This window comes from Rattus norvegicus, chromosome 3, assembly GCF_021556685.1.
Source record: "Rattus norvegicus strain SHRSP/BbbUtx chromosome 3, alternate assembly SHRSP_T2T, whole genome shotgun sequence".
NCBI classification, from domain to species: Eukaryota; Metazoa; Chordata; class Mammalia; order Rodentia; family Muridae; genus Rattus; species Rattus norvegicus.
Window position 1 is genome coordinate 155,713,263 of NC_141536.1, and position 17,641 is coordinate 155,730,903.

At 51.7% G+C, this 17,641-nt stretch overlaps 1 protein-coding gene across 1 annotated transcript in view; it reads right to left on the minus strand.

Moving 5' to 3' along the window:
- Positions 1-17,641, minus strand: part of Ptgis (prostaglandin I2 synthase) — a 35,702-nt gene that overhangs the window by 2,124 nt on the left and 15,937 nt on the right. The window contains exons 3-9 of the mRNA NM_031557.2: positions 17,288-17,466; positions 15,984-16,127; positions 12,713-12,864; positions 9,041-9,222; positions 2,707-2,875; positions 1,779-1,960; positions 1,368-1,519 (exon numbers count right to left, since the gene is read on the minus strand). Coding sequence (NP_113745.1) covers positions 1,368-1,519; positions 1,779-1,960; positions 2,707-2,875; positions 9,041-9,222; positions 12,713-12,864; positions 15,984-16,127; positions 17,288-17,466 — 1,160 coding nt within the window. The remainder of the gene's footprint in view (positions 1-1,367; positions 1,520-1,778; positions 1,961-2,706; positions 2,876-9,040; positions 9,223-12,712; positions 12,865-15,983; positions 16,128-17,287; positions 17,467-17,641) is intronic.

The window sequence follows — 17,641 nt, forward strand, 5'->3', positions numbered from 1 at the left end:
CTTGTTATTCTTAATTCTGAAATAAGAGCTCACTAAGTGGCCAAAGTTGGCTTTAAACTCACCATCCTCCTGCCTCAGCCTCCCCGACAGCTGGGATTATAACTCCCAAGTCTGACACCCTGCTGCTTACGCTGCCTGATTATGCGTGATAAGGTGGTTTTTAGGAAAGGCTGTTAAACATTAGGGCAGAACTGACTCCATCATGGTTTCTACTTCGCTGTCCAGAAAAGTGAGGTCAAAGGGTTATGTGACTTGCTTTCCCCCCAGCATGGTGCCTTTGTGTCAATGACATGACATAAATACTGACTAACATTTCTCAAAGCCTGTGATGAGTCAGGCAGTGGGGTAGGCACTTAGGAAGGCCATTCTGATCCATTTTGGGGCTGTAATGGGTACCCAAATTTCATAGCTGAGGAGGCAGGCTCAGAAGGTTATAGAAGCTAGACAGAACAATGGGCAGAAGTTGCAGGCCTGCATCCAGGCAGTTTGTGGTCCTGAGACTGAGGCTGGAAGAGTCCCAGGAGTCTGAGGGGAGCTGCCTAGCCCTCCCAGGAGTTACAACAACCAAGGGGCACCCTAAAGATCAGCCAGCTCCTGCCACAAAGGTCTGAACCTCCTGCAGCAGCCACAGTCAGCCACAGCCAGAGTTCGGTATTCCCACTACACGTTCAGAGGGAGAGCCTTGCTGGCACATCTGATCATTATGTGAGAAATCTGAAATGTGGCTTCTGATTTTTAAAAGAGAGTTTTAAAAAGACAAATAAACGGATTTGCGGACAGGAGTTGACTCTCTGCCAGTTTGGAATCTAACCCCTAAACCATTAGCCTGAGGCCTTCAGTCAAAGAAACAGTAGAGGCATCAAGTGTCACCGCACCTTGGCCACATCCTGGGCCACATCCAAATCCTGCCCCAGCCATACCTCACTAATGGGACCCTTCCCTACTGGGCCATGCCCTGCTGTCCCCCATGCCCTGCCGCCCCCCATGCCCTGCCGCGCCAGCTCTGTGCTCACCACCCCGTACCTCACCAGCCCCCATGCCCTGTCCCGACGGCTCGGTGCCCTGCTGCCCCCATGCCCCGCCGGCTCTATGCCCCACTGCCCCATGCTCTACCACTCCCGTACCCCGCCAGTCCCCATGCCCTGCCCCGCCGCTCCGTGCCACACCATCCCCATGCCCCATGCCCCACCAGTCCCATGCCCTGCCAGCCCTATGCCCCGCTGCCCATGTCTATCGCCCTCATACCCTGCCGGCCTCCATGCCCTGCCCTGCTGGTCCCATGGCCCGCCGCCCCCATACCCTATACCCCACTAGCCCCGTGCCCCGCCCCCTGTGCCCCGTCCCCCTGTGCCCTGCCCCTTGCTTACTGTTTGATGCTGTTGATGGCATAGCTCTTCCCCAGGCACTGGTTGTGCCCTGCGCCCCAAGGCATGTTGTAATTCTTTAGCCGTTTCCCATCTTTGTAAAAATCTTTCTTTTCTGACCCATCTGGGTTCAAGAACCGGTTGTATTTAAAGACCTGAAACAAGAAGCTGATGTGTAATGTCACCCCACACAAGCCTGTGCCAGGACAAAGGGCTGGGGATCTTATTCCCGACTTGTCACTACTGAGTGCAATGGGAAGTGACTGGACGAGGCTTGGTGAAAGGACCATGGAGATGACAAACCCCAGGCTGAAGAGGGAGCAAAGAACACTTAGGGTTGGCTGATCCCTCTGTCATTTTCCCCACACCCCACAGATCCTGGGATAGCCAGCCCTGGCCCTCCCTGCTACTTACTTCAGGTTCTGTGTAGATTTCTGGGTCCTTCTGGGGACTCAGGAAAGGAAAGAGGAGAAGGCGGTCACCGCGTCGAAGAGAGAATTCCCTCCTGTCTGCCATAGGCAAGGCCAGGTCTGCCATGACCTCACGGGTGATGAAGGGGGCGGCCGTGAGCCGGAGGGTCTCATTGAGCACACTGTCTGCAAGGGCGAGGGCAGGGAGGGTCAGTGGGCTGTTCTCTTTCCCAGATGACACTTCCAGTTCTTGTCTAACAGAGCAAGGACCAGGGCGTGTGTACCTTGTACACAATCACACAGCGAGGTGGGAAAAGCCAGATGACAAAGTGTGAACTCTGTGATCCCAGAGAAACCCTTGGTACATGGGGGTGGGGTGGGATCCACGAAGATATCAGACAGCCAAGGAGAGTCTAATGCTACACCCACACTGTGCATTCCTTTCTGGGGCCATTCCCCACCAGTTTCCGAAAGTTGCACTGTTGATCTACTCTGAGGTGGTCGGTGTGAGCATTCATTGGCCAGTCCACCTACCTCTCTGAGCCCTGTGATTGGTTCTGGATGGACATATAACCCAAAAAGCCAATGAACACATTCACGGCACTTCAAATAGGAATGCTGAGTGAGAGGCCCAGCCTCTAGCTGCTGGCAGCCACTCAGAGACCAGGGGCACCTCCAGGAGAAAATAGGGGATGGAGACACTAAGCCCTGGCGACACTGCTCGAGCTCCTGGACTTCAGGCTCAGGACTTTCAGATGTACAACTCGATTTGAGCCTCTTTTCCACTATACCTACTTCAGGTTCACCAAACACCAAAAAATCTTGTGAGACCAGGAGCCCTGGGTAGCTGATACTGGGCATGAATCATGAGGGACACTTGGAGGACTTTGGGGGCCCTGTGCTACCCAGGCTGGTAGGTTTGAACATCTTACCTAGCACAGGCATGCTGTCTAGAATCTTCTGCGGGAGTGCGGTCATCTGTAAAACAGGCTTCTCTGCTTGCCAGACGATGCGTTTCAGCTCTGCATGGACAGCATCGAGGGCTTCCGGGTTCTTGAGGAGGAAGAGGAGGAGCCAGAAAGCCGTGGGTCCCATATTCCCCTGCAACAAAGAGATAGATGCCTGTTACTCTACCAGGATGACCAAGTGGGCTTCTCTGAGAGTGGATGCAAGTTGAGCCTCAGTGTAGCGCTCAACATGGCTGGGTCACGTGCTGGCGGAGCACCCAGGCATCACCAGTATCTACAATCTCCAGCCCGTGGCCAAAAGCTGCTTGAAACTTTGGTTGAGCCTGGTTCCTACTTGAAGGCCTCTCGTGGCATCCTGACCTCAAGAGAAGCCCCTGGACTAAGGTCATCCGGGTTGCCTCCATAACTCATCAGAGCAAGTGGATAAGAGGAACAAGACCGCCAAGCAAGAACAGTGAGAGCAGGAGAACACGAAGAGATGGCTCAGTGGTTAAGAGCAGTGACTGCGCTTCTAGAGGTCCTGAGTTCAAATCCTAGCACCCACATGGTGGCTCACAGCCATCTGTAATGGGATCCGATGCCCTCTTCTGGTGTGTCTGAAAACAGCTAAGACCTTGGCCTTCAGAGACCTTGTGTTCTCCCCCACCTTTGACTGGGCCTTTGGGTCCAGGATGAGAAATACACAGGCTACACAGGCTATAGCTAAATTGCTCCAGCCAGGCCTGGTTAGACCAGCCAGATCCACAGACTTGTGAGCTCAAAGAATGTCTGTCCACACAGGCTGCCGGGTTTAACTGGCGGATAACAATAGCTATTCCTAGTTTGGAAAACATTACTTCCTTCTTGCGTTGCAGTGGATTCTCTGGAAGAATAAGCAGGTGAGCAATTACAGGCAAAGAAATTATTTTAACTTCCCCCTCAGCATCTTCCAGTGATGCAGACATGGCCGAGCTCCCAAGCAACCTCAACCCGCAGGGAGGTTCTGTCTATCCTAAGTGCAACTGTAGTCACAGACTCAAACGTTGCCATTGGACATCTCTCCCAATAAGGTCTTCACAACATAGCTGCACAGGCAGAGGGCATGAATCGCAGCCCCATTCAGCAGGCCCAAATCAGAAACAAGCTGTGTCTGTCCGCAGAAACCATCGAGGAGGTGACAGCCTATCAGTGAGACTAGACGTTGGAAGCTGTTGAAAAAGCAGTCCCGGCCTGCTCCCTCAGGTCCAAAAGATACACAGGAGCAGGCAGGCTGCAAGGTGTGGGGTGAAGCTTGTTGGCTGCCACCGTGTGTGTGTGTGTGTGTGTGTGTGTGTATGTATGTATGTATGTGTGTCTCTGTGTGTGTGTCTGTGTGTGTGTCTGTGTGTGTGTCTCTGTATATGTGTGCCTGTGTGTGTGTCTGTGTGTATCTGTGTGTATATGTGTGTCTGTGTGTGTGTCTCTGTGTATGTGTGTTTGTGTTTATATGTGTGTCTGTATGTGTCTGTGTGTGTCTGTGTGTATCTGTGTGTATATGTGTGTCTGTGTGTGTCTCTGTGTATGTGTGTATGTGTCTGTGTGTCTGTCTGTCTGTATGTGTCTGTGTGTCTGTGTGTGTGTCTGTGTATATGTGTGTATCTGTGTATATTTGTGTCTCTGTGTGTGTATGTATGTGTGTCTGTGTGTGTGTCCGTGTATGTATCTGTGTATTTATGTGCATCTGTGTGTGTGTATCTGTGTATATGTGTGTATATGTGTGTGTCTGTGTGTGTGTCTGTGTGTGTCTGTGTGTGTCTGTGTGTGTGTCTGTGTGTGTATATGTGCTTCTGTGTGTCTCTGTGTGTGTATATGTGTATGTGTGTCTCTGTGTGTGTATGTATGTGTGTCTGTGTATGTGTCTGTGTATGTATCTGTGTATTTATGTGCATCTGTGTGTGTATCTGTGTATATGTGTGTGTGTCTGTGTGTGTCTCTGTGTGTCTGTGTGTGTGTCTCTGTGTGTCTGTGTGTGTCTGTGTGTGTCTGTGTGTGTCTGTGTGTGTCTGTGTGTGTGTGTATATGTGCATCTGTGTGTCTCTGTGTGTGTGTATGTGTGTATGTGTGTGCCTGTGGGTGTGCATCTGTGTGTATGTGTGTCTCTGTGTGTCTGTGTGTCTCTGTGTATGTGTGTATGTGTGTCTCTGTGTGTCTGTGTGTCTCTGTGTATGTGTGTATGTGTGTCTCTGTGTGTCTGTGTGTGTGTCTGTCTGTATGTGTCTGTGTGTCTGTGTGTGTTGTTGGAGTGGGGCAGAAGCCTTGGGCACTGTCCTCTGCCGTTGCGCTGGTGCTGCCCTGCTTGTTTTGTAAGACAGTGTCTCTCACTGGCCTGGCACTTGGCAGGTAGGGTAGGCTGCTGGCCAGCAAACCCCAGGGACCTGGCTGTCTTGTCACACCAACTGTGATGACAAATGTGTGCCTTCACGCCCGCCTGTGCTTTCTCTTTCTAACCTTTCTAAGGTGGGTTCTCGGCTCTTAGGTGAGGGACAAGCACTTTGCAAATGGAGTCATTCCCAGCCACTCCCTCGAGCTATGTGATCTCATGCATGTGCCTTTTAACCCGCTTGACTTTCTTTTATTCTTTTGTCTTTTTAAATTTCTTTCACTTTTTGAGCTTATAAATTGCATCATTTCCCTTCTTCCCTTTCCTCCCTTTCTCTCTTTCAAATCCGTGGCTTTTTTTTTCCCTCCCACTTTCTTTTGTTTTTCAAAGTAAGTTCTCTCTGTAGCCCTGGTTAACTTAGAACTTGATATGAAGAGCAGACTGGCCTCGAACCCACTTAGATTCACCTGTCTATAGCCCCAAAGTGCTAGCATTAAAGGTGTGTTCCCCGTTGGGTCCCATAGGTTTGTTTCTGACCTATGTTTTGACCCTGAACTCGAGAACATCTGCATCTCATGTGACCAAACCCCAACCTTCTGCCTTGATTTCTCCTCCCAACATTTTCCCTAGCCAGGCTCAGACTGGAAGCTGACCGATCCTGGCTCCCAGTCCTGCACATCAGTACTACAAGAGACTCCAGAACCCAACCCCTCTCCCTTCCCCTCCACCCCACCTTCTCTGACCTAGAGACTTCAATTCCTCTGCCTCCACTTCCCTCGAAAGCACAACAGGCCACACTATGGTGCTGCACAGAGTCTTAAAGTGTCACAGAAGCCCTTGAGACCCTGTGGGCAGGAGGGGCTTCATTCCAAGTGAGGTGGGTGCCCTTTAGGACTCCATGCAGCACCGTAGTGTGGCCTGTTGTTTAGATGAGAACTTGGATCTGTCCCCCCAACCCCCACTCCAGCCTTGTGTATATGGTTTCTAGAGTAAGGTCATGCACATTCGGGACTTGAACTCGTGTCTGTTGATTAGTTTTTGGAGATAAGATCTAATGTATCCCAGGCTAGCCCCAAACTCTCTAGAGAGGAGCAGGTGACCTTGAACTTTCGATCCTCCTGCCTCTGCCTCCCAAGAGCCAAGGTGGCAGTTGCATACAATAGATCTCTGTTGAAACACCAGGTGAACCCTTGTTACGTGCAGGGTGTGGGTCCAAAGCTCCTTTCGCCGTCCCACAACACCCTGAGGAAGGAGCTGCACAGCTATCGTAGAGGTGGGTAAACTGAGGTAGCGCCGTGTGCAGCGACTTGCTAGAAGGTGACAGCCACTTCACACCCAGGTAGACGGGCCCACAGCTGTGTCCAGAGCTGCTGGACCATCCAGCCTTTGCCCTGCTCTCACCACCCAGCGTCCTCCAGACCCCTCTGCTGGGAAGACCTGTTCCTTCTTAGCCCTGCCCAAGGCCATCGCCGGGATCTGCTTCTCCAGTGCCTGGCCACCTTCCCAATCTGCGCACAGAGGTCATTTGTACAAGGGGCTCTGAGGACACTTTGGAGCACCCTGTCCTCTTAGCCCATAAATATGTTATCAGGCACGCATAGGGCCAACTGCTGATTAAGACCTGCCCTGCCTCTGCCAGCCTTGGCCTGCAGGACAGTTAATAGCTCTGAGGACACTAAAAATAAGTTGTCAGTCGATGGAGAGGAATCACCCAGGGACACCAGTCACTGCCAAGCAGGGCCAAGAGAAAGCAAAGGGCTGGGCAGGGAGAGAGCAGTAACCGGGCCTCAGATTCACAGCATCCAAGCAACTGCTCCTTTCCTCAGGTCAGCACTGGCTCTGTGACCAAAGTCACTGGTTGCCATCTTAGTTCCCCACATGTATCTGACTCTCCAATCCCCGCCAACATTGCCTGCACACTGGTGACCTGCTCCTGTCCAGAAGGGAACCTTAAGATCTCAGAAACTAATGCTAGAGAGATGGAGAGGTGGCTCAGAGGTTAAGAACACATCTTCAGAGGACCCGAGTTCAATTTCCAACATCTGCATGCAACTGCTCTCACAAACATGTATGTTAACTCCAGTTCCAGGAGATCTGGTGCCCTCTACTGGCCTCCTAGGCACCAGGTGGTGCACGTATACACATACATGTGCTACACACACACACACACACACACACACACACACACACACACACAAATCTTCATGATAAACAGTCTCTAAAAAAAGATAATAATCTCAGAACTCTTCCAGCCCCACCCCCCGGAGTCATTACTTATTTTTTCTTTGGGGGCTCCCCAGGCTCAACCCCTTGTGGTAGCCAGATTCCTTGGCAAGCTCCAATCCTAAGACTTTGCTCTTGCTGACCCCCTGCCTAGAATATTTCCAAATTCCCAGATCTCTGAAGCTAGCTTTCTCGACATACAGGAACAGTGCAAACAACTCAGGGAGAGGCCTCCCTAAGCCTCTAGCTGTGACTCCTAGGACAGCACTAATCTCAGCCCTGTTTGCTACCACACATTGACTTCCCCAGCCATTGAGCATGCATCCTGGACCTCAGCTCCCTGCCCCAGCCTCTCTGAAACACAAGCATTCCCAGAAGGACTGAGGAACTTGAAGGAGCTTTGCAGTAATTCTCAGAATCATGGGTCTACACTCTACAAAAGCAAAAGTAAAAAATGCCAAGGTCATAGAAAGCAGTGAGAAGAACAGAACAAGCACCAGACGAATGGACACTGAAGGTGCAAAATGGCCAGGTACCACACGGATGCTGACGCAGAGGCCCAGCAGGATAAGCCTTAAGTGGCTACAATGGTTCTCAGTTGTCAGCTTGAGTTCTAGAATCCCCTGGAAGACTAGCCTCTCAGCACGCTTGTGAGGATAATCTTGCCTTAACCAAGATGGGAACCACTCCCTGGGTGGCTCCACTCCTAGGCTCTGCACTGTGTCAGGGGACAGAGGAGGTGAGCATTGACTGTATTCACTGTGACCAGAGCCCACACCGCCGTGGCTTTCCCACAATGACGGACTGTAATCTTGAACAGTGAGTTAAAACACACCCGTCCTTTCTAAGTTGCTTTGGTTGGAGTATTTCATCCCCAAAACAGAGAAGAAACCGGGACAGAGGCACATTTGGGATGACTAGGAGACACAGGTTAGACCGCGATCATGAGTCTGAGCTAAACCTTGTCGTTTGACATCAGGCCGTAGGACGATCTCGCTTGCTGGAGACATTGTGACATAAGCAAAGGAGAAGAGTTGGGTTATTTGCAACTTGGCCACAAAGGGGACCAAACCACAGCAGGAGCGAGGGAAAGAAAGTAACTGAGGTGTGAGAGGCTAGAGAACCAAGTCAGCACGTACAGGAGTCCATTAAGCTATGTACAGAGTTTACAGACTGGAGGCAAACCTTTCCCAGAATGCCCAGGCTCTCATCTATCCCAGAACCATATAAACCAGGCGTGCTAGCACATGTCTGTAACCTGGCGTTCTATAGAAGAAGGAAGGAGGATCACGTGTTCAAGACTATCCTTGGGGGGCTGGAGAGATGGCTCAGTGGTTAAGAGCACTGACTGCTCTTCCAGAGGTCCTGAGTTCAATTCCCAGCACCCACATGGTGGTCACAACCATCTGTAATGAGATCTGATGCCCTCTTCTGGTGTGTCTGAAGACAGCTACAGTGTACTTACATATAAATAAATAAATCTTAAAAAAAAAAAAAAAAGACTATCCTTGGCTACATAGCACGTTCGAGGCTAGCCTGGCCTACACGAGTCCCATTTTTCTATCAGTCTGCCATGTTTCCCTATAAAGCCCATCATTTGGACCACCTGTTTACAAAGCTGCTGGCCCAGAGAAACAGTGTCGGGTGGGTCGATCAGTAGTCTGTGTGCTCACGCATGCCTCACCTGCTCACACCAGCACACGCACATGAATTCCACACCTACCCACTCATGCTTACTTGTGTGGCCCAGAGCTGCAGCACCAGTGCCCGGGCCTGCATGTCCTCTGATACCCCCATCTCCTCAAGATGTCTCAGGTAACTCTCCAACCAGCTGCTCCGGTCAGCCCTGGAGGCCAGTCCGGCTGGAGACAGCAGCTTCCACAGGCGGCTTTTGACACTGCATGCATGGTCTTTATCCCCTGCGGGGACAGAGCACAGAAGAGGAAGGTTATAGTCGTCTCACTGAGGGCCACCCAGCCTCAGCCTCTCACAACTCATCTGGGTATCACTGATGGGAAAACGTGGGGTGAAGCCCTGTAAAGTTGCCTAGGACCCATGTCTTTTGCAGAAAGGCGTAAGGGCCTGCTCCTGCAAGAGAGAATTTCTCCATAGCAAGAACCCATGGAGATCTCATGAATGTGGGAAGCTTTCTGGGGCCGTCTGGGAGGACCACACTCGAGGCAATGGCCTCTCTCCCTAGGACCTAAACCATGCATGAAAGGCAGAGGCTTAGCATCCCAGAAAGAGCCTCACTGGCCATGGTCAGGACACAGATTTGGGGTCTCCACTCAAACACCTCTAGAGCAGAGAGGTAAGGTCAGCAGAGGAAGATCCCACAGAGGAGGAGGCTAAGTAGATCTGAAGAGAGGGGAGATCTCCAGGCCGCCCCAATACACCCTCAGACGCCACAAAGCAAGTGGCTTCACCCAGGCACATACCTCATTTTCTAACGAAACTGATAATCCAGGCTAGGTGTAGTGGTGCATGCCTTTAATCCCAGCGCTTGGGAAGTAAAGGCAGGCAGTTAGATCTCTGTGAGTTCGAGGCTAGCCTGGTCTACAGAGCGAGTTTCAGAATAGCCAGAGCTATACAGAGAAACCTTGTCTTGAAAAACCAAATTGGGGGGAGGGGAGGTTGATAATCTAGGTGCTCTTGTGTCTGTCTGTCTGTCTGCCTGCTTGCCTGTCTGTCTGTTTGCCTGCCTATAGTTCCTGGTGCTGTAAGGATCCGTTTCTCTTTGCTTCATCTCAATTGTTAAAGGCAAAAATCCAAGCATATGGCTACCACATCTGGATTGAGGTGGAAGGTCTGGCCAGTGTTCCCCACCTTGATCTCCAGCCACCGTGGGTTTCACCCCTTTCACTTCCACAGGTTTGGGAGCTGATGTCATATGATGTTCTCACACATTGTGTCCGTTAGTCAGCCCCTACTCTGGCACAGTTCAGTTCTAGCTCTTCAGTCACAGTGTGGCCATTGAGTGGTCTTACCGGCCACTACATGTGAGCACTTCTGTGGGATCATTGCCTGGAAGAGGCACCGTGGGAGGAAAAGATGTACATTTGATATTTTTGGTAGGGTTTTGCCGGTTGGTCTTTCTGTTTATACCGCACCCACCAGGTCTGGGAACTGCTTGAGTCCACCGGAGAGCAACTGTCCAACACTGCCACCTCCTGCTCACACTGGGAAACAGCCTTTCACGGATGCGTCCTCTGCATCCCTTGGAAGGAGGAAGAGTGTAGAAACTTTTTTTTCTGGAGAAGCAACTGGTGCTGCGTTGGGACATATGTTTAACACATTGGATTTCGGAATCAGACAAAGTGTGCCTGTTGCCTACTCTGCCACCTACCTGCTTCTCCTGTGACGAGTGATTTCACCCGTGCGAGCCTCAGACCCCAGGGGACTGCATCAGACAGTGAACAATGTCTGTACAATGTCTGCACAGCTCACAGAGAGGGCTTGCAGAGGCCGGAGAAGCCAAACCATCGCTCAACAGGTGAGGCGGGGAGGTGGGTGGGATGCGTATGCTCTTTTCCGCCCTCCAGGTTCATGACTTGCATCTGACAATGCTGTGACAAGAGGAAGCTACAGCCTCTGCCCAGCAGGCTGGCAAACCAACGGGAAGAGAGGTGACAGCCCTAGGGTCTGGCAGATCTTTGGGTAGGTGTGTGAATTGCTCAATGGACATGAACACCTGTAATCTTAGTTCTTGGGAGACTGAGATAGGAGGATCCTAAATTTAAGGACCAGCCTGGTCTACAGAGACCCTGTTTCGAAAGAGCAAAGTGAAGCAGGGAGAAAAGACATGTTAAAATGATAGGGTGTCTCTCAGATGTGTCCATACTCGGCCTGGTTGACACTCAGAACAAGGTTAAGTCCTCAGCAAGCAATGATGCTATCCATGGCCTCAGCGGAGCCTAAGGACACCTAGGATGACACTGTTGTCCTTCCCATTGGACACAGTAACACCACAGAGATCTGAGGAGGTAGAGCCCAGAGTCTGTTATGTCCCCTCCTCCTCATAGTTCCTGTCAAACGTGCACTTGGCTCAGTCTCAAGAGCTCTGAATCCAAATGGACTGCAACGTTCTGGATATGAAATGTGTCTCCAACAGGCTCATGTACTGAAGATTTGGTTCCCAGCTGGTGGCGTCCTGGAGACACAGCTGGGCTGTGAGGGAACCAGCTACATAGGTGGATTAACGACCAGATGAGCTTACGGCTGGAAAGGGCTACTGGGGATGGGGTGCTTGAGGCAGCAGATCACGGGAATGTGCTTTTGAACGGTGTATCTTATCCCCAGACCCTTCTTCCAGTTTTCTCCACTTCCTGGCTGCCACGAGGTCGCAGCCTCCTCTGCTGAGTGCTCCTACTGAGGGCTCTGCCCGCATCAAGTTCAGATATACCACAGCAATGGAGTCAGGTGGCTGTGGATCGACACCTCTGAAACCGGGAGCCAAAACACATCCTTCCATCTTTAGTGTTTTCCTTGGATTTTTTTTTTAAACACTTTATTTGAATACAACACTGTAGCTGTCTTCAGACACACCAGAAGAGGGCATCAGATCCCATTACAGATGGTTGTGAGCCACCATGCGGTTGCTGGGAATTGAACTCAGGACCTCTGGAAGAGCAGTCAATGCTCTTAAACCGCTGAGCCATCCCTCCAGTCCATTTCCTTGGATATTTTATCACAAGGTTTTCGCTGCTTCTTTAATGTTAACTAACTAATTAATTGGTTAATTTTTGGTTGTTTGAGACAGAGTCTCACTATGTAGTAGCCCAGGCTGTCCTGGAGTTTGCTATATAGACCAGGCTGGCCTCAAACTCACAGAGATCCACCTGCCTCTGCCTCTAGAGTGCTGGGGCTAAAGGCCTGCTCTACCCAGCATGGCTGCTGTTGCTTTGTAGGGAAAGACCATCCAGTCTGCCGTGCATGGGACGCACCACCTAGGCACAGTGTTCTTGTGCACAGTGTGAAGATTCAAGTGCTCATTTCTGTCTCCCTTGCAATCCTAATCCAGAAAACCTCCTGCCTCAATCTTATGTAAACACCAGCTCCTCAATTGTTTCCTGACATGTCAATAAAGAGAGCTTAACAGCCAATGACTGAGCAGGAGAGAGAATAGGGCGGAACTTCCTGTCAGCTAGGGAAAGGGATTCAGCCCAGGAAAGAGATCCAGGAGAGAGGATGAGAAAGCCAAACCTGCCAGTATCTTAGCCAGATCAGCATAAAAGATTAAAGCAGAGTAGTAACTGTTCAGTTGTTGTGCCCTTATTAATGCATGTTAAATAAATATAGTGATCCGATCTCAATTATTTGGTAGCTAGCCAGGAACGAGGAAAACTGTAACACACTTATTGAAGTGCCATGAGCAATCATCCATTTCTGCTGTGACATCACGATGCTTACCCACTGACAAGGAGCCTCGAGCCAGTTTGGGGAGCATCAGATCCAGCTGGCGGAAGGTGCGGAAAACGTCGGCTGAGTGGTCACGGTCGAGGGCCTGACTCTCGTGGGTGCGTGGTGAGGCCTCCACTCCATACAGGGTCAGGTAGCCAGCGCTGGGGTGACAGCAACAAGTCAGGTCCTGTCTTCAGTTCCTACCCTGCCTCAGTTTCCCCTCTTCAGTTCCTACCCTGCCTATTTCCCTCAGAGATGTTGTGTGACCTGAAAATGTATGATGAAGTAAACCCTTTGTTTCCCAAGTTGCTTTTAGTGGGAGTGTTTTATCACAGCAACAGAGTGGAGCAGAACACCACGTCACCTTCCTAAGCTCCCCCAGCCTTGGGTCTCCCAGGAGAGGGTTTTTCCAAGCAGGGAGAGGGAGAAACAGGAAGGAGAGGGGAGCGGGGAGACTGAGAGAAGCACGTGTAGCCCTCACCCTGAGCCTCACTCACACCGTGCCTGCAGCAGTAGGCCCGCAATGGATGCTGGGTCAATGATGGTGGGTAGGCATGTCTATGGAGCAATAGTGAGTGGCTGGGTGGGTAGATTCGTGGGTGAATGAGTGGGTTCACAGAGGTGGATGGGTGGGTGGATAGATGGGTAGATGGAGGTTAAGTCGGACGGTGGACAGGTTGATGGGTGGATGAATGGATGTGAGTGGTGTGGGTGGGTGGTAGAGTGACTGGAAAGATCGATATATAAATACAACACACTCCTGAGGACTCTGGTGACAGGCCATCATAAGTCTGTCTACCAGGAGCCATCCATGTCACCATCACAACCCCACCTGCACCCCACTCCCCTCTCCAGCCCAGCCCAGTGTCTGTGCTGGAAACAAACTCTCCAGGTAGGAGGCCCACACCTGCTCTCTCCTCTGGGCTGACAGGAAGCCAGCTTCGCCTAGGAAAAGTTAGGGCTCAGAGGCCAAGCTCAGCCTTCCCCATCCTCATCCTCAGCCTGAAAGGTTCTCATGTTTTCCTCCCTAACTCTGGGCAGACATAGGGAACACATAGCCTACAAGCGTATGTGGACCCAGATGGCCACTAGGTGGCGCTCGGTGCCATAAACTAAAATGGAGCTGCCGAAGCCCACAGCTCTTGGGAGATGCAGAGTTAGTGGCCTAGAGACTATGTAGCAAGCTTTTCCAGTCGGAAACCCAACTGAACCGCCCTGGAGAGGAGCCCTCTGCTCAGGGTGAAGTGAGTTGCCTCGGAGTCAAGGGAGCCAGAGTGGAACTTAGGATACCACTTTGAAGGAAGGCCAGGCACCACAGGACACGTTGGAAGGTTCGGGAAGTTGGGGCACAGGGACCATCACCTCGTATCTGCCTTTCTGAATCTTACGCACTTTCATTGTTCAGGTAACTGCAATGCCTCAGCACACCAAGCCTGGTGGAGGTAGAAACTCAGGCCAGGCCTAGACCCTGTGGGACTCCCTATGCTGGTGCCAACTGGTGCCCCTGCCTAAGCCCCCCACCCCGTATCTCCTTGCTGTTCCACAGGAAGATTCAGGGTGACAGAAGCCAGGACACCTGAGTGTCACCCTGCTGAGAACTTGCCAGTCAGGGACAAGGTTCTGCTGTCCCTTGCTAGATCAGTTCTCATTCTAAACAACAGGGGAGCCAGCAGCATGCAGACCAGTATAGCCCTACTGTGTGTGTGAACTGTGCCAAACAAAAAGGCTGTGTCTCACGGAAGGGATGCTGAGAGCAGCCACCTACCACCCTGACAGGGACCCTGGGTGAATTTTCCCATCTAACTAGTGGGTCTGTAAATTACCACCTCAGGGAGCATGAAGTGAGTTTACCCACCCAGTCCAAACAGATGTGATGGCACCTGTGTACACACATGCACCCATGACAACAAATGAATGGTTGCCTCTTATCGGAACGCACGTGTGTCTCTCTCAACTTCTATGAATAAAGTGTCTTTTGTTGTTGTTTTGGGTCGGTGCTACTGACCATTGAGGTACAGTCTCCCAACTCTCCCTCCTGTTAAAAACCTTCCTGCCAACCTTGTATTCTTGCCCTCTCCTCGGTCCAGGCTATCGCTATGACCCACGGATGTCCTGGTGGGTCCCCTTGCCTGGGTCTCGCCTACAGAGTCCTCTGCATAGACACAAATCAGATTGTATCGGGGCCCCTTTGTGGGTCCCTAAAGGTCACCACCATCCAGCTGAGCCTACATTCCAAAGCCTTCCACCCGGCTGTGAGGCCGGCTTCTGCAGATATCTCTACCTGTTCTCCCTGCCACTTCCCTGCTTTGTTCTAGCCGCCCTGGCCCCTTCACCCAGCTTCTTGCCACTCCAGGGCTTAGCACTTGCTGCTTCCCCACCAAAGTCTTCACACTGCAGGTGCCCCACAGCCCTGCGGTTAAACCTTAGCATTGAGGCTGAAAGCCCCCAGATGTCCCATCTCTGGATCGCTGCCCTCTCAGGCATAAGGAACTCATCTGCTATGTCCCCTGCTGTGTCCTGGGGGACCACTGAGGATGCTGCACAGCTGAAGGAGTTGCACTTTGCTGCACTGTTTTTACTACAGTTATGAGGTCTGACCTCAGGTCGAGCTCCCTGGTTGGTCTTCTAAGCATCATTGCTAGCTGATGAGAGCCAGATGCCAGGATGCCCACCTAGGGGACTGTGCTGGCTGCTTTTGTGTGTCAACTTGACACATGCTGGGGTTGTCACAGAGGAGCCTCCCTTGAGGAAATGCCTCCATGAGAGCCAGCTGTAAGGCATTTTCTCAATAAGTGATTAAGTGGGGAGGGCCCAGCTCCTTGTGATGGTGCCATCCCTGGGCTGGTGGTCATGGGTTCTACAAGAGAGCAAGCTGAGCAAGCCAGGGGAAGCAAGCCAGTAAGCAATATCCCTCCATGGCCTCTGCATTAGCTCCTGCTTCCTGACCTGCTTGAGTTCCAGTCCTGACTTCCTTTGATGATGAACAGCAATGTGGAAGTGTGAGCTGAATAAACCCTTTCCTCCCCAACTTGCTTCTTGGTCACGGTGTTTGTGCAGGAATAGAAACCCGGACTTAAGATGGACTCCTGCTCTGGAGGACACTCGGACACTTGGCGCTTTTTACAGCTCACATCTGGTTCACAGCTCAGGTTGCGTAGGGTGAATTTGGGGTTCCACCTGAGTCACCTCCTTCCCGTGTTCTGTTCTGAGCATCTCCCACAGTGCCCTCACCCACAGGGTACCCCCAATTCCCTCGGCCATGACAAGGTTATGGGCTCACCTGAGCAGGGAGCTGTAGGAGAACTCAAGCAGACCTTTCTCCTGCCAGCCACTGCCTCCTTCTGTGGAGTCACCCAGCAGGACGGTGCGCAGGTTGGTATACATGGCTTCCGTGAGCGCCTGCAGGTCTTTGTGCATGAGCGTCCTGAGACCAGCAACGCAAGATAGGCATTAGTCACTTAATATACTCAGAAAAAAAAGATTGCACGTGTGTCAAAGGAATAACAGCTACCACCGAGACAGTTTTACAGTGGAGAAACTCGGGCACAAAGAGTCCAGTGTCGGGACAAGGCCACGTAGGCAGGGAAGGGCACAGCTGAGGCACAGACACTGTTTGGACTCACGCTACATTATGAGGTCCTGGCCAGGACAGTCTGTCCTTGCCTGGTGCACAAACTTGGACAAGGGACCCACAGGCTTCTAGACAAGTCTGAACCAGTTCCTCTATAAAATCCAGCAAGGGGCTGGAAATCCAATTTCAGATGGATGGGGGATGGGACAAAGATTGAGCTGCTGACCCGGTCTCCCCATGTGGACCTAAGACGTAGTCTGGGGGTGCGAGTGGCAATGGTGAGAGGAGCAGCTGATCTACTTCAGGCCGACCAAAGCCTGGAGAACTGTCAAGGGTCAGGGGTGGTCTGTTGACATGTAAGAATCTAAGCCACCAATAGCAGTGAGTTACTGAGTGTCTAGGGGACAGCGCCCTGCCTGTGGAACCTCATGTAACATCACAAACTGCAGGTGTGGGCCAGGCAGTGATCCTGGTTGCATTTGTTTTTTAACCGTCTCTCCTGGACAGTGGCCTCAGGGCTGGGCTGAAGAGTTTTACAGCAACTTGACACAAGCTAAGTCATCGGAGAGGAGGGAGCCATGATTAAGAAAATGTCCCCCATAAGATCCAGCTGTAAGCAAGCCTGTAGGGCATTTTTCCTAATTAGTGACTGATGAGGGAGAGCACAGCCCCTTGTGGTTGGTGCTACCCTGGGCTTGTGGCCCTGGGTTCTATGAGAAAGCAGGCTGAGCAAGTCAGGGGAAGCAAGCCAGTAAGCAGCACCCCTCCATGGCCTTTGCATCAGCTCCGGCCTCCAGGTTCCAGCCTGTTTGAGGTCATTCCCTGACTTCCTTCAGGGATGAGCAGCAATATGGAAGTGTAAACCAAGCAAACCCTTCCCTTCGCAACTTGCTTTGGGTCATGGTATTTCGTCACAGCAGTAGTAACCCTGACTAAGACAGGGGCCCAGCACAACAGGATGTGGGGTTGAAGCCCCTACAAGGGCCTGCCCACAGGCCCATCTCTACACTCACGGCTTCATCCTGGCCTTCTCCTCGCTGGGGTTGAAATTTGGAAGCTGCAGATCAAAAATCCTCTCCATGAGGAAGATGGCGTAGGGGTGGAAGTCCAGCCGTGTACGCAGATCCCACACCACTGTGTCGTAAGAGTGTGGGTCCAGGAGGACAGTGACATACCTGCCCCCCACCAGCACCTGTTGGAGGAATGGGTGAATGGCACCCCTCTGCATTCAGGCATCTGTCAGCAAGCGTGGGCACGATAGGCACGGGCCGGCAGCAGTCTGGCTCATCCCTCCTGCCCTTTGAGCTAGGGACTGCCACTCCCCCATCTACCACTGCAAAACGTAAGCTGGGACACAAGACAACATG